The sequence below is a fragment of the Rhinopithecus bieti genome, unplaced genomic scaffold, assembly GCF_001698545.2.
Source record: "Rhinopithecus bieti isolate Rb0 unplaced genomic scaffold, ASM169854v2 scaffold_32955, whole genome shotgun sequence".
In the NCBI taxonomy this organism is placed as follows: domain Eukaryota; kingdom Metazoa; phylum Chordata; class Mammalia; order Primates; family Cercopithecidae; genus Rhinopithecus; species Rhinopithecus bieti.
In genome coordinates, this window is record NW_016814423.1 from 2,540,549 (window position 1) to 2,566,515 (window position 25,967).

Here is a 25,967-nt window from a genome sequence, read left to right on the forward strand (position 1 = left end):
AAAAAAAAAAAAAAAAAAAAAAAAAAAAAAAAAAAAAGCCCAGAACACACAGGGACTTGGCTTTCCAGAAATTAGGAAGTCGATTAAGGGATTTGGCTGGCATGTACTAGCTGGATTTACGTTTTCAGGGAAACTGATTCACCAGGTCAGCTTCATCCGCAGACTTGTCTCTTTAAAATTATTAGGAAATTACTGGCCATCCTTTCCTTGGAGTCAACTTCTTTTTTAAAGTGTTTGTATTAAAACTGTAAATGGTAATTCAAAGAACTAGATGTTATTTAATGTGATTATTTTATATCTTTCTTTTATGCCACATTTATGGCCATAATCATTTGATGAAAATGTAATGATTGTGATAAACACCTGAAGAATTTTTTCCTTTTGTTAGTATTGATAACTTCTTTTTTTTTAAATAGGCAAACATCTTTGGCAGACATTTTAAAAGCCTTTCTCCCTTCGCTGTGAAATTGTTTTCACTGCTAAGTTGCGTTTCTGTTTTTCTACTATTGTAAAGTGCAGCTCTTTGCATGTTCTAATTTGCCATGACGTGGTCAAGTGCTGTTTCCTTCCTGTTGCTTGCAAGCCTATGCTAGAGATAAGGACACATTTCAGTGCATTAAAAAAGAAGCCACTGAAGACAGGCTTAAGCATGGTAATTTTTAAAACATTTTACTTATCAGAAGCCTTTTTAAAGCACAGAAGGAGTGGGCTTTAATTTCTGCTTATTTTAACAGATTTAAAATAGTTCTTACTAAACTTTAAATGTATTCGATTTTAAATCCTTATATAAATCCTCTATTAAAGGTGAAAATATATATGTTATGAAATTACTCATGGGGTAGCAGTTTCTGTGTGTGTGCTTTGCTGAGTTGGTGAAAAGAAGGAAATTGTTTATATATCCTTTATTGCGATTACAACCTTCATTATTGCTGGGGTTTTTGACCTTTTGTTTTTTTTTAATATTGAGTACTTTAACAGTAGTTTAACTGTAGAGTGGGGGAGAGAGGCATAATTTTCAGTAGTGAGAGATGATCTTAGCAGGAGCAAACTCTTCAAAGAAAATATGTAACTTTTTAAAAAGAGCGTATGTTCATTAGTCATGTCAATTTTATTTAAAAACGTTAATAAAGAAAAAAATGCTTTGGCGATACCGCCCTCTCTATCAGTTATTATATCCTGAGTGGCTGATTGCTTTTTCATAACTAATCTACGTTTTTGTTTTTCAGGCCAAGAAGCTTGAGAGAAAAATTTCAGGAAAATTGTCTCAATTTGACTAGAGTATCAATGAACCAGGAAAATTGAAGCACCTTCCCTGAAGAAAACTTGGGTGTACAGTAACTCCACAGACAGAGCTGAGGGTTTTTTACCCAAATCAGTCACTGGATTTTGCCGCCTGATACGTGAATCTGTTTGGAATTTTTCTCATGTGGATCTAAGGGGAATGCTTTATTATGGCCGCTGTTGTCCAACAGAACGACCTAGTATTTGAATTTGCTAGTAACGTCATGGAGGATGAACGACAGGTATGAGATCCAGAGAAAATTTCATTTTAATGATTTTATCATGATTTTTCTATTCATATCGGAAAATTATTTCCTTTAAAAGACAATGAGAAACTATTAAAAGTGAAAATTTATAAATGAAATATTTGGAGGAAATACGATACTGTGTTTTAAGCACCAGTTAATTCATTAAGAATAAATCTTATCCTTAGCTTTGATATGGTAACAAGGAAGTAAAACTTTGGGTTTAGCTTGTTTTTCTATAAAATGTAAAATTTAGTGTAAAATTACTTAACACTAAATGCCATAAGTAATTATTTTTAAGTACTTTGAAAAGTTCCAGAGAATATACTACCTTTTAATGCATGTGGTTAATTAATGTTTGTAATTGTGGGCTACTTCTTCGAGTAGATGAGACAACGTTAGCGGTCCATAATCATACATCATTTCAGTCCAAAGCATGTGACTCTGAGGAAGTTACTTAACTTCTCTAGATCTAGATTTCATCATCTGCAGAATGAGGGAATTGAACTGAAGAATTTCTAAATCATCTTTCAGTGAATTTCTATAAGATGTGCAAATTACTGTTTTCAGTATATAAAAAAGATCTAGGAGGTACTGAGTAAAGGATCTAAGATTAATTTGAGTCTCCTTCCCCTCTCCCCACAACACACACACACACACAAAAGAACTGCAACGAGGCTAAAGTTTCTTGGGACTTTACAGGTAACTTCATTTTAAACAAGTTATATAGGGAATGTAAGATATGATATGGGAGAATTAGTGTACATGTTGGAGAGATTCAGGCAGGGTACTAGGAAAAATATTTTGAGAACCAGCCTCAAGTTGATTTATTACTGAAATAAGCCTAATACTAAACACCTAATTTTAATAGGCCGATTATAATATATAATGCCTTTATTCTGGAAACATAGTTACTGCAAATAATAAAATTCTTACTTTTGGCAGAGTGAATTTAATGATTTTTATAAAATTAAAAATTTTTTTAGCTGTGTTGTCCATTGGAGTGACAGAACAAAAAGTTTATAAATAAACCTACAAAAGGTGAGGATTTGGATTAAGTTGCCTTAACATCAGGGTGAGTTTGGCTAGAGAGGAAAAAAGGTTCGGGGAGAGGATTGCTTGGTCTTGACTAAAAATATATTAATGGTGATATGGATTTAATCTAGAGACAACAGAAAAGATATTTTAGGAAGAAAGGTATTTTGAATTTGGTTTAAGACAGGATGTTTGTGCACATATTAAGGTTTGAAACTCTGTGTTTACTCTGCAGCCCTCTTAAATGAAAGATGCTGTGATAGATGCCAGGCTTGATGTGGTGAGGTTTGATCTTGGGATGTAGCAACAGAGGACAAAGCCCTAAGCCACTCACTAATATGCTCTAGTTATAGTGGATTTGATACTCTTTGGAACATGAGAAGTGAATTTTACATTATGGTACCATATTCATATATGTGTCTGCATAGCCTAAAATAATGTTTTGCAAAACAACACTTATACACTTACTGTGTATGATACACTTAGTTTGTTTTGCAGAGGTTATTTATGTTTTTGGAAAGGGAGATGGTACTGTTAGGTTAACATCAGCATGTACATATATGTATTTTCTTAAGTTATTTATTTTTGTTTAACAAAATGAATCTATGTGCAGGTATTATTTTATAAGTATTAACCATATAAGGTAAATACGAATCCCCATTTTATAATGAGAAAATTGAGATATCAAGAGGTTAAGTCACTTTCCTGGAATCATACAGCCAGTAAGTAGTAGAGCTGCAATTTGAACTCAGCCAGTTTGATTCTTACTAATGATATTTTATATATTCTTGCAATAATGTGTGACAATCTTACTGTGTTATAATCAGCATCAAAATGTTTAAAACTCTTCGTGAGTTTTGCTGTCTTCAGTCTGTGGCCATCAGCATAGCAAATTTAACTGCTTTGCAGGAGGGTAGATCCAGTGCTGTTGGTGATATTAACATCTTATCTAACCTGGGGCTCTACCTCGCTGTTTGCTTATTAGCTTAATTTGTTTTTAATAGAAAAGTAATAACGTGCCATTTATATTAATAAAATAAGTCATCTAATACAAAGATATATAAAATAACTAGTGAAAAATCTCTCTTCACCCTTACTCCTAATTTTGTTCTCCTTCCCAGAAGAAACTAGTATTAAGTATTAATATTTTGTGTGTAATTTTTTAGAAAAATGTCTGAACAAATGAACATATATATATACAAAACTGCATACAGAGGTTGCTTTTAAGACACAAATGAAGTTATGCTAAATCTTTTTTGGGTCTCATTTGTTTTCACTTAATATATTATAAATATTTGTGTATATGTTGATTCTACATCATTTACTATTTTACATCATGAGCAGCCCATTATTTATTTTACAGTTCCTGATCATGGCTGCTACCAGTATTTTGCTATGATGTACAATATTGCAATGAACATCCTTGTTTGGAAGGCAGTAGATCTACCTAGTAGTAGCGGTAGTTAAGAGCTCAGGTACTGAAGTTGAAATGCCTGGGTTGAACCCTGGCTCTGCTGGTTACTATGTCTGTGACTTTGGGCAAGTTACTTAACCTTTCTGTGCCTTGGTTTCCTCATCTGCAAAATGGGGATGAAAATAATAGAACCTAAATTATAGGATTGCTGTGAGAATTAAATGAGTTGATGTTTCTAAAGCTCTTAGAACTATGTCTGGCTCATAGCTCATATTTACTGAGCACTATAATTTTGTCATTATGTGTGTGTGTGTCGTCTATCTTTGTACACTTACGTGATTATATCTGTAGGGTTATTAAAAACAATTACTCAGCTTACTAAAAACATAAATACAAATAATTCTTTTAAAAGGCTGTGTAACATGGACATAAAGATGGAAACAGTAGACACTGGGGACTACTAGATGGGGGAAGGAGGGAATCGGGCAAGGGTTGAAAAGCTAACTGTTGGGTGCATGCTCACTGCCTGGGTGATGGGATCAATCATACCTCAAATCTCAACCTCACCCATGCAACAAGCAATATACCTGTGTAACAAACTGCACATATACCCCCTGAATCTAGAATAAAAGTTGGGCGAGGGAGGGAAGAGGGGCTGTCTTAGTTTCTACTGCTACTAATAGGGTATTTCCCAAACCATTATCAACAGAAGTCCTTTTTTTTTTTTTTTTTTGCCCAGTCTTTAGGGTGAAAATGACATTTGACTATTTTAATTTGCATTTTCTTGACTACTAGTGGTGAGGTGGTTTATTATTTGTAAATTTTATTTATTGTCAACTAGAGTTTTCTTTGATTTACTTATTAATATATCCTTTTGCCCAGTGGAAATCCTTTAAATATTATGGTTATTACATTAGAATCATTGATATTTTCTCCCAGTCTAGTATTGTCTTTTAACAATGTGATACCTTGTGCTCTATAGAAATTTTAAATATTTTTAACAAAATATATCAGTATTACAAACTAATAATATTAGTTTTGGGGGCTTTTCTTGCCTTCTGCTTAGGAAAGTTTTCTTCACTCCTATCACTCCTAAAATTAGTATATACTCTCTTTACATTTTCTTTTTTCTTTTTTTTTTTTTGAGACGGAGTCTCACCTTGTCACCCAGGCTGGAGTGCCATGGCATGATCTCCACTCACTGCAACCTCCGCCTCCCAGGTTCAAGCGATTCTTCTGCCTCAGCCTCCCAAGTGGCTGGGACTGCAGGCATGTACCACCACACCCAGCTAATTTCTGTATTTTTAGTAAAGACGGGCTTTCACCATGTTGGCCAGGATGGTCTCCATCTCTTGACCTTGGGATCTGCCTGCCTCGGCCTCCAAAGTGCTGGGATTTCAAGCGTGAGCCACTGCGCCCGGCCTACATTTTCTTCTAGTATCTTTCAAATGCTTAGCTCCTCAGTCCCTCTGCAGTTTATTTTTGTATGATGTGAGGTATTCATGATTTGAAGATTCCCCCCCCATTCCCACAAATGGTGGTGTTAGCCCTTCGCCATTTATTGAATGTTTTATGTTTTTCACACTTAAACTGCCACCTTTGTTCATACTAAATTACCATATGTACAGGCTTCAGTTTTGAACTTCCTAGTGTATTCTGCTTCATTGAACTGTTTTTGTATTGTGCCAGTATCACATTGTTTTCATTAGAATCATTTTATAGATTTGATATCCGATAGGATATCCTCCTTCCCCAAAATTAGAATAGGATTTTGAATGAATTTTTCAGTTAGCTTGTAAAGTACATCAAAACCCTGTTGGGATTTTAACTTTGTAAAGTTAAAAAGTATTTATGACTTTTAAAAGAATGTATTCCAAAGTTTTGACTGTTTATAAAATCACTGAAGGCATCAGATTAGAATATATTTTTCATTTTCAGTTATGGTCTAGGTTATAAATATATTAGTCTAAAGAAACTGATACTATTAATATGGTTGCCAGCATTTTGATCATCTTCGCTTATTCAGTTCCTATTTTTCAGAATTGCTTGGCACTCTTGAGTGGAGATGGCAGGGGTCATGGTGGGGGTGTTGGAAAGGAAATGTCAATGCTGTTGATGCTGACAGTTTAAAACTGTTCTTGCTGTCTGTTCTAAACTGGGAATATTTGTAGCTGAGAATGAGGCACTTCTGTGGGAGAGCAACCCCATCAGTATTGAGTGCAATATCCTTTTATGCAGTGGTGCTTTGGTTTGATCTTAACAAGTGTGTTAGCATGGTGAATGTATGAGAATAAAAAGCAAGCAGAAGTCTGTGGATACAAGTTTCTAAAGAGAAGGAGAACTATTTACTTAAATGTTCCAGGAGTTAATTTAATGAAGAACAGCTGGTAGTTCAATGCTTTTTATAATTTTGATGTATTATATGAAAAAAAAACTATGTTTTTTTCAGTTGTTGGTTTTAAAAGTAGAATTTCTGGCAAATCATATTTATGTTTAATAGACTTAAGTCACTAGAGAGAAGTTTGGTGACATGGAAGAAGTGAACATGTGGAGCAACAAATTTTTCTAGACTCTCATCACAATATACGAAGGTAGTCTCAGCACTTTCCTCTCTAGGGTGTAAATTGGCTTCCTCTGACTGCTAATTCCTGGAGGTTAAAGAGTAACAGTGCCGGGCCGGCGTGGTGGCTCAGGCCTGTAATCCCAGCATTTTGGGAGGCCAAGGTGGGTGGATCACATGAGGGCGGGAGTTTTGAGACCAGCCTGACCAACATGGAGAAGCCCCATTTCTACTAAAAATACAAAGTTAGCCGGGTGTGGTGGTGCATGCCTGTAATCCCAGCTACTCGGGAGGCTGAGGCAGAAGAATTGCTTGAACTCGGGAGATGAGCTGAGGTCGCACCATTGCACTCCAGCCTGGGCAACAAGAGTGNAGTAACCACGTTATTATTATTATTATTATTTTTTTTTTTTTGAGACAAAGTCTCATTCTGTTGTCCATGCTAGAATGCAGTAGCATGATCTAGGGTCACTGCAACCTCTGCCTCCTGGGTTCAGGTGATTCTCATGCCTCAGCCTCCCAAGTAGCTGGGATTATAGGCGCATGCCAGCATGCCCAGCTAATTTTTGTATTTTTAGTAGAGATGGGGTTTCACCATGTTGGCCAGGCTGGTCTCAAACTCCTGACCTCATGATCCGCCCACCTTGGCCTACCAAAGTGCTGGGATTACAGATATGAGCCACTGCTCCTGGCCACCTATACTTTTTTAAAGTGGTTTCTTATTGTCTGGGCTACTAAAAAGACACAAATTAGCCAGGTGTGGTGGTGCACACCTGTAATCCTAGCTACTCGAGAGGCTGAGGCAGGAGAATCACTTGAACCTGGGAGTTGGAGGTTCCAGTGAGTCGAGATTGCACCACTGCACTCCAGCCTGGGTGACAGGGCAAGACTCTGTCTCAAAAAATAAAAAAATAAAATAAAGCTTCAGTGTCTGTATTAATATCACACAAAATAAATTTTAGAGAAAAGAATACTACCAAGGATAAAAATATTTATTTCAAAATAGAGGTCAATTCATCAAGAGAACATAACAATCCCCAAAATTTATGTGTCTAATAACAGAGACTTCAAATTCATATAGCAAAAACCGACATAATTGAAGAGAGAAATAGATAAACACATAATTACAGTTGGAGACTTCAACATCCCTCTCTCAATAATTTATAGAATAAGTAGACAGGAAATCAGTCAGGATGTAGAAAACTTGAATCAACACTACCAACCAACTTGACCTAATTGATATATATAGACTACCCCATGCAACGACAGAGGAATACACATGTCTCCCCAGTGCCAACAACAATTACCGCGATAGATCATATTTTAGGCTATAAAAAAGCCTTAATAATTTAAAAGCCATTTAAATCATAAAAGGTATCTCCTCTGACCACAGTGAAACTAAATTAGAAGTCAATAAAAGAAAGTTATCTGGAAAATTCCCAAATATTTGAAGCTAAATAACCTACTTCTAAACAAACTAAGGGTCAAATAAAAATCAAAAGGGAAATTTAAAAGTATCAGAAATTTAAAACTGAACAAAAATGAAAACACAGCATGCCAAAATTTGCAAGATGCAGCTAAAGCAAGGCTTAAGAGAAATTTCTAACTCTAAACTCCTGTATAACTCTAAATTCTCAACTTCTCTCAATTCAATGACCTCAGTTTCCACCTTGAGAGGTTATAAAAGAAAGGTAAAATAAAATAAACACAAAGTAAACAGGACAAAGAGAATGATAAAGAGCAGAAGTCACTAAATTATAAAATAGGAAATCAAAAGAACAAATCAATGAAAATATAAGCTGGGTTTTTTTTTTGAGAAGATAAATAAAATTTATAGACATATAGCCAGACCTATCAGGAGTAAAATGAGAGAATACACAAATTAATAAATCAGGAATGAGAAAGGGAACATCATTACATATTTTGGAGACATTAAAAAGGTTGTAGAAAATCTTATAAACAACTTAATGCCAATACATTCAACTTAGATGAAAGGGACACATTCCTTAAAAGACAAAGCTCACTAAAGAAGAAGTAGATAATCTGAATAGCCCTATAGGTATTAAAGAAATAGAACTGTTTGTTTAAAACTTTCCTGTGAAGAAAACTCCAGACCCAGATAGTTCGTTGAGGAATTCTACCTAACAAAGAATGACTAGTACTAATTCTATACAAACTCTTCTTTAAAATTGAAGGGGGAACATTTCCCAACTTATTCTATGTGGCCCACTTTTATTACCATCATACCAAAACAGGAAAAAGTCATTACAAGACAACTATAGGTCAATATCCCTCATGAACATAGATATAAAAATCTTTAATAAAATTTAGCAAATCAAATCAAACAATATGTAAAAAGGATAATACAGCATGACCGAGTGGAGTTTATCCTTGTAAGGGTGTTTCAACATTTGAAAATCAGTGTTATTCACCACATCAACAGACTGCAGTAGAAAAACTGCATGCTTATCTTAACAGATGCAGAAGAGGATAGTATAGTCTAGACACAGAGTATGAATATTTTCATGAATATATGTGGTTCAGATAAAAGTGAGAGTGAATGTCCCACACTCAGGCTGTTAGGTGCTAGGAATACAGAGAAATACAAGTTATTGTCAGCTTGACCTCAGTCACCACCTTCCATTTCTGTAAATGGGACTTATCAATAACCCATTATATGTTATTCCTGCTATTTGTTACAGGGTCTCTCCTTTCTGACACATCAGATTGTATAGCAGTCACTTGTCTGATTTTTAAGAAGGCTTTCACTGATTAGAGACATGCTCCTAAAGTCTGTTCTGCAGACTCTCCAGATGAGCTCCTGCCAGAATAGGTCAAGGAGTGGACTTACAATGCCGCATTTCACCCAGGAAAAATTTTAAAAGAAGTCTGTGGTTAATGAGAAATGCTTAGTTCCTACAAGCTGATGCTGATTTTTCCAAAAACAAGTAATGTCTAATGTGGTTCTTTAGTGAGAAGAGTACAAGATTTCTTGCCTCTTCCAAGAAAATTATTCTAATCAAGTCATTTGAGAAGTTTCATAAATACTGTTTTAAAAGTTCTAAAACAGTATTTCTTTAATTCTATATTCCTGACTTCACATTTTAGACATCCTTCTTTCATTTTCACACTGTTGTTCCAAATTTATAAATTTGAACTGTCTTCTTAACTTCACCTGATTTTGTTCCATGACTTTTAGCTCATTAGTATCATGTGTTTTCTTCTATGAAGATCAAACCTTAAAAAAATTGGTGTTACTTTTTCTTCAAAATGTCAGTGTACAATTTTGTTGTATTTACTTAAATAATTTTTCAGAGATAGACTTGATTTGGAACCTGACATTTAACAGATGTGTTTCTGAATCCAAGATAACCTTTGAAAAAACAAAAACAAACAAAAACAGAGGTGTGGCCCTGGGACAAGTTATTTAACTTCTCTAAGTTTCAGCTTTATCCTTTATGAAATGATGCCTGGAATTCTGCTACTAAGTATATATTTAAAACAAAAGAAAATCAGTATGTCGAAGAGATATCTGCACTCCTATGTTTATTGCAGCACTATGCACAATGGCCAAGATATGGAATCAAACTTAGTGTCCATCAACAAATGAATGGATAAAGAAAATGTGGTACATATACACAATGGAGTACTATTCAGCCATAGAAAAGAATGATATCCTGTCATTTGCGGCAACGTGGATGAGCTTGAAGGACAGTATAGTAAATGAAATAAGCCAGGCACTGAAAAATAAATACTGCATGTTCTCATTCATATGTGGAAGCTAAAAAAAGTTAATTTCATAAAAGTACAGCATAGAATAGTGGTCACTAGAGGAAAAGAAGGAGCAGGGTCAGAGATTGGCCACTGGATACAAAAGTACGCTAGCTATAGGTTTGTTTTTGTCATTTGTTTTCGTTTTTTTGAGACAGAGTCTCACTCGGTCGCCCAGGCTGGAGTGCAGTGGCGCAATCTTGGCTCACTGCAAGCTCCACCTCCCGGGTTCACTCCATTCTCCTGCCTCAGCCTCCCGAGTAGCTGGGACTACAGGCGCCCGCCACCGCGCCCGTCTAATTTTTTTTGTATTTTTGGTAGAGACAGGGGTTTCACCATGTTAGCCAGGATGGTCTCGATCTCCTGACCTCGTGATCCTCCCACCTTGGCCTCCCAAAGTGCTGGGATTACAGGGGTGAGCCACTGCGCCCAGCCAGCTATAGGCTTATTATAATTAACAACAGTTTATTACATATTTTCAAATAGCTCAAAGAGTGGATTTTGAATGTTCTCAACATAAAGAAATGATAAATATTTGAGAAGATGATTTGATCATTAAGCATTATGCACATGTACTGAAGCATCATACTATACCTCATACATATGTATAATTATTATGTGTCAAAAAAAAAATAAAATGGTGCCAGAAGTGTCATTGTGGGAGTTAATTGAACTTAACAGATGTGAAGGCAGCCAAGATGGTGCCAGGCACAGAAAACCTCTTCAGGAAGAAACCCACTCAATTCCCTTTTCCCCATCCCAATCCTCTGCAAACCTTGGGCAGTTAACAGTGTCCAGCCTGAAGTGAGAAACTTTACTCTGAATCTGGACCTGGTAACCAAATGAAACATATTACAAAGACCTCTTGGTTTAGGACCATACTTAACCTGAATGTTTCCAGGTGACTTATTTAGAAATTTCCTTAGAAAAGAATCAAACTAAAGGAAAACTAATTTTCTTCATTTCTAATTTTTTCCAGTAAATAAAGAGATCTGTTCAAGAGAATTTATAGGCAATGCCACATTCAGGAAGAGAAGCAAAGAAAGCTCCCTTTTAATTTCCCAAGTATGCTTCTTCAAGATGCTGTCTTGCTCCTTTAACCTTAAAGTTGAGTAAATCAGCCCGGAGGTGGTGGCTAGCACCTGTAATCCCAGCACTTTGGGAGGCTGAGGCAGGCGGATCACGAGGTCAGAAGATGGAGACCATCCTGGCTAACATGGTGAACCCCCCCATCTCTACTAAAAATACAAAAAATTAGCCAGGTGTGGTGGCATGCGCCTGTAGTCCCAGCTACTCAGGAGGCTGAGGCAGGAGAATGGCTTGAACCCGGGAGGCAGAGGTTGCAGTGAGCCGAGATCACACCACTGCACTCTAGCCTGGGTGGCAGAGTGAGACCCTGTCTCAAAAAAAAAAAAAAAAAAAAAAAAAGATGAGTAAATCAGCCAGGTGTGGTGGCTCACGCCTGTAATCCCAGCACTTTGGGAGGCTGAGGTGGGAGGATCACTTGAGCCCAATAGTTCAAGACCAGCTTAGGCAACAAAGTGAGACCATGTCTCTACAAAAAAGTTAAAAAAAAAAAAAAAGAAAAAGCTTGGCACGGCAGCACATGCCTATGGTCCCAGCCACTTGCTAGGCTGAGGTGGGAGGATCACCTGAGCCCAGGAGGTCAAGGCTGCAGTGAGCCATGATTGCACCATTGCACTCCAGCCTGGGCAACAGAATGAGACCCTGTCTCAAAAAAAAAAAAAAACAAAAAACGAAGTTGGGTAAATGCCAACTATGAGAATGGATACTGCCCTATCAGCCTCCCATGACAGACATGGATAATTGATTTTAGCATCTCTTTCTTTAAGAGAACCTTAAAGATTCAGAATCTTTCTTCTTACTGTTCTTCAGGCAGTCATGACATCTCGACCCGCCAAAGCAAAACCTGCATATTATCCCAGCCCATGGGCTTTTAGGGAACCATCCTGAGTGTGGTGAAGGCAGTGTAATTGCAAACATTCATAGATATGAAGGAAGAATTCTTCATTCTGCACTTTGCTTCTTAGTGAGAAACAGTTCCCCGTCACTGGCAGATGATCTGCAGCTGGGGTAGAATTCGGCATTGTTATGGATGTGCAGGGGGAGGGTGTTCAGAAGCCTCTTGGGAGACACTGTGGTATGGAGGCCATCTTCCTAGGGCATCTCTGGAAACAGCTGCTGTCAAGTGGTCAAGCAGCCCCTAATAAACAGTGATTACTGCTGCAGTGGGCTTGCCACACTGCCATAGGTTTGGCAGTTAAAGACACGATAGACCCAAATGGATTCAGACAGTATATTACTTATGTAGTCAGCAAAAGCAAGATCAGCATGATGCTAGCTCCCTTGTCCCACAGGAGAGCACTAAAACAAGGAGCCAGGTGATGGACATCATGTGTGGTAGGGTACTAATTCTAGAGGGCAATGAATTATTATTTTATTTTATTTTATTTTATTTTTGAGACAGGGTCTTGCTCTGTGGCTCAGGCTGGAGTGCAGTGGCGTGATAAATGAACACATTTTAAAGCCTGCATCTGGGGTGGGTGCAGTGGCTCACGTCTGTAATCCTAGCACTTGGGGAGGCCGAGTTGGGTGGATTGCCTGAGCTCAGGAGCTCAAGACCAGTCTGGGCAAAACAGTGAAGCCACGTCTCTACTAAAATACAAAAAATTTGCTGGGTGTGGCGGCATGTACCTGTAGTCCCAGCTTCTCAGGAGGCTGAGGCAGGAGAATTGCTTGAATCCGAGAAGCAGAGGTTGCAGTGAGCCGAGATCGCACCGCTGCACTCTAGCCTGGGCAACAGAGCAAGATTCTGTCTCAAAAAAAAAAAAAAAAAAAAAAGGCCTGCAGCTGTACTCTAAAGACGAGTGAAATATAAAGTCCCAGCCTTCACTGAAACCACTAAAGGCTAAAAAGAAAGTGACTTGGAGAAACCTCCTACAAGATAGAAAGATGGATGACAGTGGCCTTGGGGCAACTCCCTACAAACTACATGTCTTGCCATGTTCCTGGGATGATATCACAGTATTCCAACAAGACTTAGGTCACACTGCAGTGGAACCTGGTCCACGTGGCCTATGTGGAGGCTTGCAAGGTTGCCAGGGTACCAGGTCGGAGCCATTTCCCTAGAGCTGCCACCTGACTGTGCTCTGTGGAAGGAACTGGACATGGGAAGGGTTTTAACCATGGAGTCTGGATTGGAGAGTGCCTCATAGTCTTGCACTGGCTTGCACGCAAGGAAACTTTCCTGAGATAGAACTATAGTTTGGTCAAGAAAAATTTCTCAGATCAACTTGTTTTTAAAATGCTTAGTTTTTAGGCCGGGCGCGGTGGCTCAAGCCTGTAATCCCAGCAATTTGGGAGGCCGAGGCGGGTGGATCACGAGGTCAGGAGATCGAGACCATCCTGGCTAACACGGTGAAACCCCGTCTCTACTAAAAATACAAAAACTAGCTGGGCGAGGTGGCGGGTGCCTGTAGTCCCAGCTACTCGGGAGGCTGAGGCAGGAGAATGGCGTAAACCCGGGAGGCGGAGCTTGCAGTGAGCTGAGATCCGGCCACTGCACTCCAGCCTGGGCGACAGAGTGAGACTCCGTCTCAGAAAAAAAATCTGTTGAATAAGTGATCTCTTCTGTAAAATAGATAAAACTTACCTGTTGCTAGATGATCTGGGATGTATATGTGTTCAGTTATGGTTATGGTCCTGATCATATCAGAAGATCTCTGAATGTTGAGAGGGTGATGCTTTGCCCACAGCTCTCTTGACTGCAGAATACATTTTCCCGGGACCTATTGTCCACATTATCATTTGGTGCAGGGATAATGTAGCTGTGTCACCACAGTTCTAAGACCAGAAACAGATGTTCATGGAATCTTTTTTCTAAAGTATTTGGAACTGTTCTGTTGTACATTTAGTGAAAAACACTTCAAGTAACTTTTAAAGATTGTCATTGAAATTGTAAATAAATAAAATGCGTTAAATGACAGTTGTTCACATTTATTAAATCTGGTTGTGGGCATGTGGATGCTTTTGTTTTCCCTCTACTCTGTTGTATATTAAAATCGGTTTTCCAAAAAACAAAATCAGAGAAACTAACATTCATATAGAGCTTTCCTTTTTCCTTATATACTATTTCCTGTATGTAAGAGGATAAGTCACACCAACCTGCCATTTTTTCAACTGAAATGGCAAGATTCTGTGAGGTCAGAGATTAGGTGTACCTCATAAAGTAAGGCAGAAGGAATGAGTTGATACTGTTTAATGTGTAACTTACTCAGCACCAGTGATGTGAAGGGCAGGAAGCTGGAGTGTTGCTACTAATTTGTACATGGACTCAGTGCATCCTCTGTTATTTACCTAAAATTCCAGATTCTATCTGCTTTGGTTGCCTTCTCTTTAAATCTTGTCATATCAAACTTAAGAAATCCACTAAAAGCTTGGCCATTTGTGAAACTAACAAAGGTTGCTTATTTCTTTTCAGTATACTTGGAAAAGTCTTTATCAAAGGAGTTATGTCTTAGAGCCCCCAGGTACAAGCCTGACTGCCTTCTGGGGGATATCTGACTTTGCATAAGGGCTGAGGCCCTCTTCAGGTTAAGTGAAGGGACAACCCTGCCTGTGGTCTAACATTTGGCTTATCTCTTTGCCCATTCTTGGCAGCAAGGAAGCTGATAATTGTTACGAAAGAGGAGTCAGTGTGGAGAGTAGGAACTTATTACTCTTTTTTGCAAAATCTTCCTTTAACGGCCCCCTAGCCATCCCACAGAGGCCCAGGGATAACGTCCTGAAATGAGTAAGATGAGATCATTGTATAGGGTAGAACATGGACTAGATGGGCTCCAGAAACTTTAAGTGGTGAATTTTAGTATGTAGTGTTTAGTGAGCATCTTGCCCCATGCACTGTGCTTTACAAGGATTATCCTATTTAATAATTAACAATCCTAAGTAGTAGTTGCTCCTAATTCTCACTACAAAAGAGTCATGTGAGGCTCAGAGAAGGGAAGCAACTTACCTGTAATGTCATAGCTACTAAGTGATAAAGCTAGGAATTGTAACCCAGCCTGTGCCTTTAACCACTAATTGAATAATGCTAGCCACTGCAACATGTAAGTGGTGAAAAGTAGTTTAAAATATGGAAGAATTATTATATTCTGTATTTATGATTTTAGCAAAAAAGTTATTAATTCTAGCTAATTTGTTAGTATAATTACAGGTAGATGGTTCTTATGCCTGGCATACCTGTGTATGTACCTTTTTTTAAAAAAAAGTTTTATTGCAATGTAATTCACATACCATATAATCCATCTACTTAAAGTGTACAAATCAATGGTCTTTATACAGAATTGTGTGTTTATCTCCATAATCAATTTTAGGACATGTTTATCACCTCAAAGGGAAATCTGTACCTGTTAGTAGTCATGACCTATTCTTCCCCCCTCTTCCTAGCCCCTGGGAACTATTAATCTACTTTCTGTCTCTGTATGTTTGCCTATTCTGGGCAATTACATATAGTAAGTGGAATCATAGAATATGTGCTATCTTGCGACCAGCTTCTTTTACTTTGGCATCCTGTTATTAAGGTTCATCTGTGTTGTGCCATGTATCATTACTCCATTCTTTTTATTACTGAATAATATTTTATCATATGGATATACCACATTTTATTTATCCATTCTGTACACGTTTTCAAAGAACAGTTGTTTTGGTCAGTTTCTTGTGGGAAATAGAGTTGGCAACTTCTTCTCCCAGAAAATACTCAATCACCTGGAATATCCTTGCTGGGTAAAAAAAGGAAGTTAGCACCTCTGTTGCTTCTAAATATAACTTAAAAAAAAATTCCCCCTAACATCTGACACCTTTGATGTGTCTTAGTTTTGCTATGTGATCTTGAAAATTTTTGTCTCCTTTCCATTTCAGTGAACACATAGCACATAAAAGGCAGTTATATAAACAGTGTTACTGGCCTTTTTTAATAAAAGAGGGTCATTTTCAACATATTTAGAGAGTACTGATGAAAATAATTGTGGTTGTGTGTTTCAGAAATAGTAACCAAAATTCTCAATATTAGAGCAATTCTTCTTTTGGAAAATTGCTAAGGAATTGTTATTAGAAGTGCTACATTATAATATTTTGACTGGTAAACCTTTGTAAGCTGACCCATTTACTCTGTTCCCACTTAACGTAATGTTGGGAGAAAGTACTGAAGATATGAGACCAGGAAACTTATTAGCAGGATGATGCAAAGATTAAAGTTAGGAAAGAAGTTTCCCTCCTAAAAGGTGATCTTTTAGGTGACAGTTTAATGATTTATGATATTTTCTGGTTTTACATGATTTCTGCATTTTCCCCATTCTACTTTATTTTGTGGCATATGCAAAATAAAAACAAGAACATTTAGAACAAACTTCCATTGTTCTGTTGAAAAGGAGCTACTGGGAAGCCCAGCTATCTGTAATCTCCTCCCTCCCCTTTCCTACCTCAGTGCACACATTTGGAAATAATTTATTATTTAAAGACTTAGGTGGGAGATGATTTTTTAAACAGTGATTGATTAGTGTGTGTTCAGTCCACTGCCTACAACTTGGACATAACATTTAATCATGAAAACTGATGTTTGTCAGTCAAGAGTCTGTGTGATATGGCATTAAAAAAAAAAACCATCAATTTGGGAACCTGGCTCTAGCTGTGTGACTTTAGACAAGTTTTTAAATACCACTGAGCTTTATTTCTTTCACCAAAAATAACAGAATTACTTCCCAAGGTTATGAGCATTAAATGTTTATCCAATGCATTTACCTATAGCATGGCACATGGAAGTCATCAATAAATGTAGCAGTTGCTGTTGGTCCCGCAGTTCTCATATTAATGATCTGAGATAAATCAAGAAAAAGATTTAATAGCTCTTGTCTTACACTGGATAATCTCTATTACCCAATTGGTAAGTGAGTGATGAAAGTGAGTTTTGTGACTTGCGTTCCAGTTACACAAATTCATTCAGATAGTTTTGTTCTGTTGTCACATTTTTCCTTTGATAATCCAGAATGTCTGGCTTGATTCTAGAATAAACCAATAAACTTGTGACTCAGGATTTTAAAAATCTGATAGACTTATGCTGTAAGGGAGCATTTCCCTTTAACATTTGTTTTGACGTAGTTTGCCTTGGCGTTGTTCAGTTGTTTTGGAGTACCACTGATTTCTCCCATACCTTTGAGCAGGTAGCATGAATCTTCCATTCTGGGACAGGCTCTGTTGGAGCTAAACTGCCTATATTCAAGGATGCCTTGCCTCATTTTATTCTTTGCTGTGTACATGCTGTATAGGATTCTTGTCAAAGTCTGTCTTTTTGTAGCAGAAATTGCCCCTTTATGATTTTATGTAAATTATTTGAGTTATATGGAATCTGCATGTTTAAAACACTTACCAATCTGGTAGTGACTACTCTGATGTTTATTAATCTACTTAGTTTGTAAGTAAAGTAAACATTTAAACATGGTTAATATGTACTATACCCCCCCCCTCAAAATCTACTGGTTTGTTTACCTCATAACTGATTCCGTTTACATATACCCACACACAACAACCCACCAATACTATTAAGCTTTCAAAGTGGACATTCCAATAAGAAAACAGATCATGCTCATTGACTCTTACTTTTTGAGATGTATGGCCAAATTGTAATTTATCCTAGTTACAAAAAGAAAAATCTAGGCAAAGACTAAAGAAAGCCAATTGTCATGACACAGTTATACTAGGATTAGACTTTGTTAAAAAACAACTCCACAAGGATTTGCAACGGAATTTCAAACATTATCTTGGGGAATTCTGGAGAAAAGACGATTTTACTTAGACCTTTATGTTTTTGATGGTGCTGTGCAAGAGAGAAGCCAGAATTCTTTCAGAAACACTCGAACACTGGCCAGGCGCAGTGGCTCACGCCTGTAATCACAACACTTTGGGAAGCCAAGGTAGTAAGATCGCTTGAGCCCAGGAGTTTGAGACTAGCCTGGGTAACATAGGGGGACCCTGTTTCTATTTTTAAAAAAATAGCAGGGTGTTGTGGTACCTACCTGCCTGTGGTCCCATCTACTCAGGAGGCTGAGGTGGGAAGATCACTTGAGCCTGGGAGGTGGGGGCTGCTGTGAGTTGTGATCCTGCCACTGCACTGTAGCCTGGGTGACAGAGTGAGAACCTGTCTCAAAAAAAAAAAAAGAACAGTAAAACAAACTTGTTTCAGTTGTAGGTCTAATACAGTGATCATTTAGAAGATAACTATCAATCTATATGTAATATAGATTTTTTTATCCAAGCGTTAATTGAGATGAGACTTTCATTATGACTTAGTAATAAATTCTAAGTAGTTTATCTATAGGATCCTGTACTGGTAGTGGTTAAACTTGTGGACTCTGGAGTCAGATTGCCTGGGTTCAGATTTCAGCTTTTCCTGGCTGGTTGACTAGTAGGTGTCAATAATATATAGCCTAGTGTTGTTGTGGGGATTAAGTGGATAAAGCCATATGATGTCTTAACATAGTAGCTGCTTCCATCATCACCACATTAGGGGTACCACTGTATTCTATTTTATAGTTTATTATATTGAAGAACTCCCAAAGACAGAGCCTAGAGAACACTTTTTACACAGCGCTGTAGTGAGTTTTTGTAGTTGAAAGCACTTTGACTATGTCAATGACCAGACACTTGAATTCTTTTTTCCCCTTAATTAAACCACATGTTTATCTATGTGACATTTATAGCAGGTACATAATACATAAAAATTAGGATATTGGAGAACAAATGCCATTGGGAAATGAGGAGGCTAATAGAGACAAGTATGTTTTCTTGTCACAGATATTAATCTTTGGATGTTAACCTTTCTGCCAAGAAAACATTACTTGCCTTAGTCTTGAATACAATGTAAAGATAACACTGCCTAACATCTTGTACAGCTCTTTGTAGTTTACGGTCTTCTCAGTATACGCTTGGATCCTTACAAGTCACTGTATGATAGAGATCGTATTCTTCTCATTTTCTATAGTGTAATGTTATCTTGAATTTATTAGTAAGTAACCAGGAGACCTGTATTAGAATCTTTCACCTATGATAGATTTGTAGGGCAGGGTTACAAAGGCATCCAGAGTAATTACTGTTCAAAGTAACCTAGCTGAATTACTAAATAAGTCTCGATTCCAGTTCTGATTTACTAATACTCTTTGTGAGTATCAACTGGAGGATAATTTGTCTTTTAACTATTCATTAATTTCCTCGTTAATCTTGACAATACTTGATTTGTGTGTTTATATTTTAAGGGATGATGGGATAATGCAGAACAGTATAGGGATTTGATATGTCATTTGAGCTAATGCATTGAAATATTTTAAGTTTTTTGGAATGGTAATAATGTAGATTTTTTTTTTCTTTGAAAGTGTGCCAGTAACAATGAAAGAAACTGAGGAAATTGCCAGGGAGCACTCCCCACATACACAAAACCAGTAGGCCCAGATAGTTCCGTGGGTGAGTTATTTTTAACTTTACCAGCCCTGATGACATCGTAAGACTCTATCTCTACACAAGAATTTAAAAATGAGCATGATGCGGCAGCCTGTACCTCTGATCTCAGCTGCTTGGGAAGCAGAAGTGGGAGGATCTCAAGCCTAGGAGGTAGAGGCTACAGTGAGCCATGATTGTGCCACTGCACTCTAGCCGGGAGTCTCACTGACAGAGACCCTGTCTTAAAAATTTAATGAACTAATTTAAACAGTTTCAGTTCAGAGAGAGTTTCCTAATTCATTTTTATAAAACTGACATAACAAACTGATAGCAAAACTTGGCAGAATGTGCATACACACATATAAACAATGGTCTAATCTAAGAATTGATATGTTGTTTAATAATTAATGAACATTTATTGTCTCTTACCCTTGCCAGGCCCTGCATGTGATATGCAATTTGTATTTTCATGTTTAAAAGCCTGTATGGTATGACAACTCTTGTTATCCCCATTTTACAAGTCAGGAAAACATGTATAATGAGGAATCTCAAAAGAGGTTGAAGGAATGCATGTTACCCAGAAACATACAACTGTAAAGTGCCACTTGTATTGAAATTGACTGACCTGAGAAAGTCCAAACTCTTAATCATTATGCTAAGGTATAAGAGAGAAAAAGAACCATAAAGGAAAAAGAGAATATGAAAGACTGTTAAGTTGTCTTTTACACTGATTATATCTAGGATTAGTGCGATTTTTTACTTTTTCCCAAATACATTTATGTATTACACTTTTAAGAACTAGACTCAGGTACGTACTACACCTGTAGTGAGTAAAACTATGATGTTCTTATAATTTAGACCAATGTGTTGAGCAGTGGATACTACAGCTACATAGACTTTTCTGCCTGGTTGCTAAAACTACTTTTTATTTTATAATAAAGACTAGGACCCTGGGTGCAGTGGCTCACGTTTGTAATCCCAGCACTTTGGGAGGCTGAGGCAGATGGATTGCTTAAGCCCAGGAGTTTGAGACCAGCCTGGGCAACATGACAAAACCCCATCTCTACAAAAAACACAAAAATTAGCTGGGTGTGGTGGCACATGCTTGTTGTCCCAGCTATTCATGTCGCTGAGGTGGAAAGATTGCTTGAGCGCCAGAGGTCAAGGCTGCGATGAGCTGTGATTGTGCCATTGCTCTCCAGCCTGGGCAACAGAGCAAGACCCTGTCTTTAAAAAAATAAATAAATATATATATTAGGTTAAATGAATCCTTGATGGTAATTTCAGGGAATATAGCCTTTCTGCGGGTAGTGTAAATGTGCTATATAGAAGTGTTTACAGGGAGCTTGAGTTAATCAACAGAAATGTTTGGAGCTGTTTTAGTGGCAGATTTTTTAAAAGTATGTGGAGAATTTGGCTGTCAAGAATTCTTCACAGAAAACTTTGTACTGGGCCTTGGAGATGTATTGCACAATCCCAGCTTGTTCTGTGTAATACATCAATTCCTGAAATCATTTAAAATACACTTTGGAATTTAGTAATAATGGAAGCCATTGGGGAGGGGCACTATATGGAAAGGAAGCAATGATTTTTTATACTCTTGGAATATAAATATGTTTTGTATTATTTATTCCCAAAGATAATTCTTAAAAATGTGCCATGGGGATTTGCTGAAAGGATTTCAACTTTTCATTTTGTTCACCAGTCACCCTAATTTTTTGGGTGTGTTTATCCATGTATATGTACTGTGTGCAGAGATTTCCTTTAATTTTATCATGGTTGATATGAGGTAATGAAGGAATACCATCATAGTATTTTGAAGATGTTTTGAAGTTTTGTTTCTCCTATCAGATGGACCTCTGCTTTTTAAACTTCTTATTGAAGTGTAGCATAAATACAAAAATATACATCAGTAATAAGCATACAGTTTATGAATTTCACAAAGTGAACCACACGTATGTATCAACATTTGCTTTTAGTTGAAACTAAATGTTGTTGCTAAGTGTGATGGTTAAGGTTTGTTCACCAATATTTTGAAAAGACTATTCTCATTAAAAATAAAACAAAATCAAATCCTAACAAAGCTTAAAGGTTAAAGAAAGCAAAAGAAATAATAAATAGAGCAAAAAATAATAAACAAAAAGGGCCGGGCATGGTGGCTCACACCTATAATCCCAGTACTTGGAAGGCCGAGGCAGTAGAGGATTGCTTGAGCCTAGGAGTTTGAGACCAGCCTGGGCAACATAGAGAGACCTCCTCTCTCAAAAAAAAAAAAAGAAAAAAAAAAAAAATTAGCCACACATGGTGGCACACGCCTATAGTCCCAACTACTTGGGAGGCTGAGGCAGAAGGATTGCATGAGCCCGGGAGTTCACAGATGCAGTGAGCTGTGATCACGCCACTGCACTCCAGCGAGGCAACAGAGCAAGACCCTGTCTCAAAAAATAAAAACAAAACGATGCCTGTCCATGTGAGATTGTAGTAAGTCAGTTTTTGAGTGTGTTTATTTCTATCCGTATCAAATGTTGAAGGGCTTTAATCATCGAAACATTTTATTTATTGCTTACTAGAAGCCATGCATTATCACAAGTGATTTAATTACACATTATTCTTACAACAATTCTAGAATATATTATTATTCTTATTTTGGATAGACGTAGAAAGTAAAACTTAGAGAGGCTGGATAACTTGCCCGAGTTCAGATACCCAGGCTTAGTGGAGTCCTACCTTAAATAAGAACTTGCGTTTTTACTGTTGCACCCTGTTCACCATGTGTGTATGTAGTGCATTTGCTGCATGGTAAAGTATTGCTAGGTCGTGTTGTAATGGAGTGAGGTGCTGGGTTTTTGTTTTTTTAAATCAAATGTAAAAGGAAGTGATTTCAAGAATAATTCAGAAGTCCTCAAAGCAGTATCTTCATGGGATAAGGCTTTGGGGCCTCAGTCTCATTCGAAGTCTGGGCACAGGAATTTGTGTCAAAGATGTGTTTTCGTAGCAAGTGCAGTGTTTAATTTGTATGCTTATTGGAGAGGCTTTGGGGTCAGGGGAGCTATTGAAGACTATGGGAGCAATAAGGCACCAGGCCCCTCTTGGTGTTTTCTTGCCTCGATGCAAAGATATTGCGTGAACTGCTTGAAGGTGTGCTCATTTTGCACCTGGCTTTAAAAAGTAGTGTCTGCTTTGGAAAAATGCTAAAGACTAAATTTAACTTGCTTTTTGTTTTGGGAAAATATTTTGTAGGTATTTCATTTTAAGCTATTTTAGAGAGAATTTTCATGGGATGTTTCACAATCACCATATACCAGATTGAGTTCTGCTGTTAGAGAAACTTGGTAAACAAGTTATATGAAAGTTCTTGTGCTTTTTGATACCCAAAAACCCGATGAACAGAATTATTAATAAAATTGGAATAATGATTCATGGTTTCTGAAATATCCACATAGGACATGGATCCACATTGGATTGTGGTATATGGAACAAGCAAGCCTAGTTAGGGAGTCACATATTGCCCTGCTTACATTGGTCCCTTTCCTTCTCTTTTTAACTTGATGGTATTGCCACATATGTGATCAACCACAACAAGTGGAAACTATATCGTGGACAATGTTGAAATTTGGGGAACTGTGACTCTCTTTTGCTAAAACTTGGTTTGAATTTTACTATTGCTGCAAAAATGTTTGCTGAAATTTTGCTTTCAACATATATCCTAAATTTATCTATAATTAATAGAAAGGGGAAATCTCTTTGGAGCTGTTAAGATGTTCAAGAAAGTTATGAAACAATTGCAAATCACTTTATCACCCAGTTTAATTTGCTTCTACATATTGAAGCTTTGGAAACTCTGATCTTTGATAGATTTTAATTCCAGGAGATCTTCTCTCTCCTGTCCCCTTGGTTTGTGGTTTATTTTGGTTCTGTTCAAAAACCAAAGGGGAGAATAGTCTGCAAGTGAATAGCAAAAGATCTAATAATTTAAAAATGTAATTGTTTGAATTACTAATATCCCAGATCTTGGCAAGAATAATTAGAGCTAACTCAACTTAGGGAATGCAGTTTTGAATGTTGTCATTCTTCAGAGCAGTGCTCCTGAAGCCTGGATGCAAAGTGGACCCACCTGGGGAGCTTTAATATCAAGCTCTGGTCACACCCCCAGATAGTCTGATTTATTTTATCCCATGCAAGGTCAAATATTGATATTCTTAAATGTTTCCCACTGTACAGCGAAAATTGATAAGCACCAGTAGAATTTAATTTGATTTCGTGATGCAAATAAAAGATAGAAAAGATGCTTAATCTAATTATTTAAATGATGAGAGTTTTTAGAAGTGTTTGGAACGTCATTTTTTGAAGTAGCAGCCACTCAAGTGGAATATAATGTTTTTGTTAAGTCATCAAAGAAACATTGAAACCTTCATTTCATTTTGTTTTGAGATGAAGTCTTGCTCAGTCACCCAGGCTGGAGTCCAGTGGCGTAATCTTGGCTCATTGCGGCCTCTGCCTACCAGGTTCAAGCTTCTCATGCCTCAGGCTTCTGAGTAGCTAGGATTATAAGTGCACACCACCACACCCAGCTAATTTTTTTATTTTTTAGTAGCGACAGGGTTTCTCCATGTTGGCCAGGCTGGTCTCGAGCTCCTTACCTCGGGTGATCCACCCGCCTCTGCCTCCCAAAGTGCTGGGATTACAGGCGTGAGCCACTGTGCCTGGCCAACACCTTCATTTCTTAAAAGTAGGTAACATCTTATTGCTTACTATTAAGGAGTATGGCTATTTTACGAATATCTGCTATCTTCTTCCTGAAGCCCGTCTTTTAAATAAATCTTGGGAAAGGGTCTGTTTGAAATGGTGTGGAAAAAACTGAGGTGGGTAAGATTTGATGATCTTCAGCAAAGAAACCTGAAGAGTAATATCCAATCTCAGTTTAGAAACAATGAAAAGACTAGTTTATAGAAGTTATTTCAGGCAGAGGGAACAAATTGTCAAATGATAGACTTAAAATTAAATTAAATTAAGTTATATTATTGGTTGAATTGTGCATGTGCACACCCATACGCCAATTCATACATTGAAGTTCTAACCTCTAGTACCTCAGAGTGTAACCTTATTTGGTTATTGGAAATAGGGCCATGGCAGATGTAATTAGTAAGAAGTTACACTACAGTAGAGAGGAGCCCTTACTCTACTACCTGGTGCCCTTATAAAAAGGGGAAATTTGGGCTGGGTGCGGTGGCTCACACCTGTAATCCCAACACTTTGGGAGGCCAAGTTGGGTGGATCGCTTTAGCTCAGGAGTTCGAGACCAGCCTGGGGAACATGGAGAAACCCCATCTGTACAAAAGATCCAAAAATTAGCCAGGTGTGATGGTGCATGCCTGTAGTCACAGCTACTTGGGAGGCTGAGGTGGGAGGATCACTTGAGCCTGGGAGGCAGAGGTTATGGTGAGCTGAGATTGCGCCACTGCACTCCATCCTGTCTCAATTAAAAGGTCAGGAGGTGAGTGGAGTTGGATTTGGACACAGAACCCATGTAAACATGAAGACCAGCCATCTGTAAGTCAAAGAGAGAGGCCTGGAACAGATCCTTCCCCCACAGTCTGCAAAAGGAACCAGCCCTGCCAACACCTTGATTTCAGACTTCTAGCCTCCAGAACTGTGAGAGAATAAATTTCTGTTAAGGGACCCAGTTTGTAATACTTTGTTGCAGCAGCCGTAGCAAACTAATATAAGTCCCAATATTTTATTTGTTTTGAAAATCTAAACCTAGGAAAATTCAGCATTTGAAATTTTACTATTTCTTTAAAAGGTAAGGAACCAGTTCTCTGGAATGAATTGTAGAATGTGTGGTTATAGAGTTCTTAGGTTTTTGATGACTCATACTTTAGCCAGTTACTAGTCAATCCAGTTTACAAAGCAGTTTATCATGAGCCCAGATCAGCAGCTGGAGTTTCAGGAGTGTGCATTTTTTTCTATTTATGGTAGTAGACTGGTAAGAGTCTTTCTAGTCACCTGAGAGGTGTTTCCTAAATGTATTTTGTATATACAGATTCAAGCCTCTTACCTGACTATTCATTTTCTTTCTTTCTTTCTTTCTTTCTTTCTTTCTTTCTTTCTTTCTTTCTTTCTTTCTTTCTTTCTTTCTTTCTTTCTTCCTTCCTTT

General features: G+C 37.5%; 1 protein-coding gene and 1 pseudogene across 3 annotated transcripts in view; both read left to right on the forward strand.

Annotated features, from left to right (window-relative positions):
- LOC108514114 (regulator of G-protein signaling 17 pseudogene) overlaps nucleotides 1-1,302 on the forward strand; it is a 12,766-nt pseudogene extending 11,464 nt beyond the window's left edge.
- The window catches only part of ELF1 (E74 like ETS transcription factor 1), a 121,820-nt gene that overhangs the window by 66,959 nt on the left and 28,894 nt on the right, over nucleotides 1-25,967 (forward strand). For 2 of the 3 annotated variants that reach the window (XM_017850175.1, XM_017850174.1), the window contains exon 2: nucleotides 1,227-1,523. In XM_017850175.1, the coding sequence (XP_017705664.1) occupies nucleotides 1,452-1,523 (72 nt within the window). In that variant the 5' untranslated portion in view covers nucleotides 1,227-1,451. Of the gene's footprint in view, nucleotides 1-576; nucleotides 653-1,226; nucleotides 1,524-25,967 lie in introns of those variants that run through there. The other variant, XM_017850176.1, reaches the window with a different exon arrangement.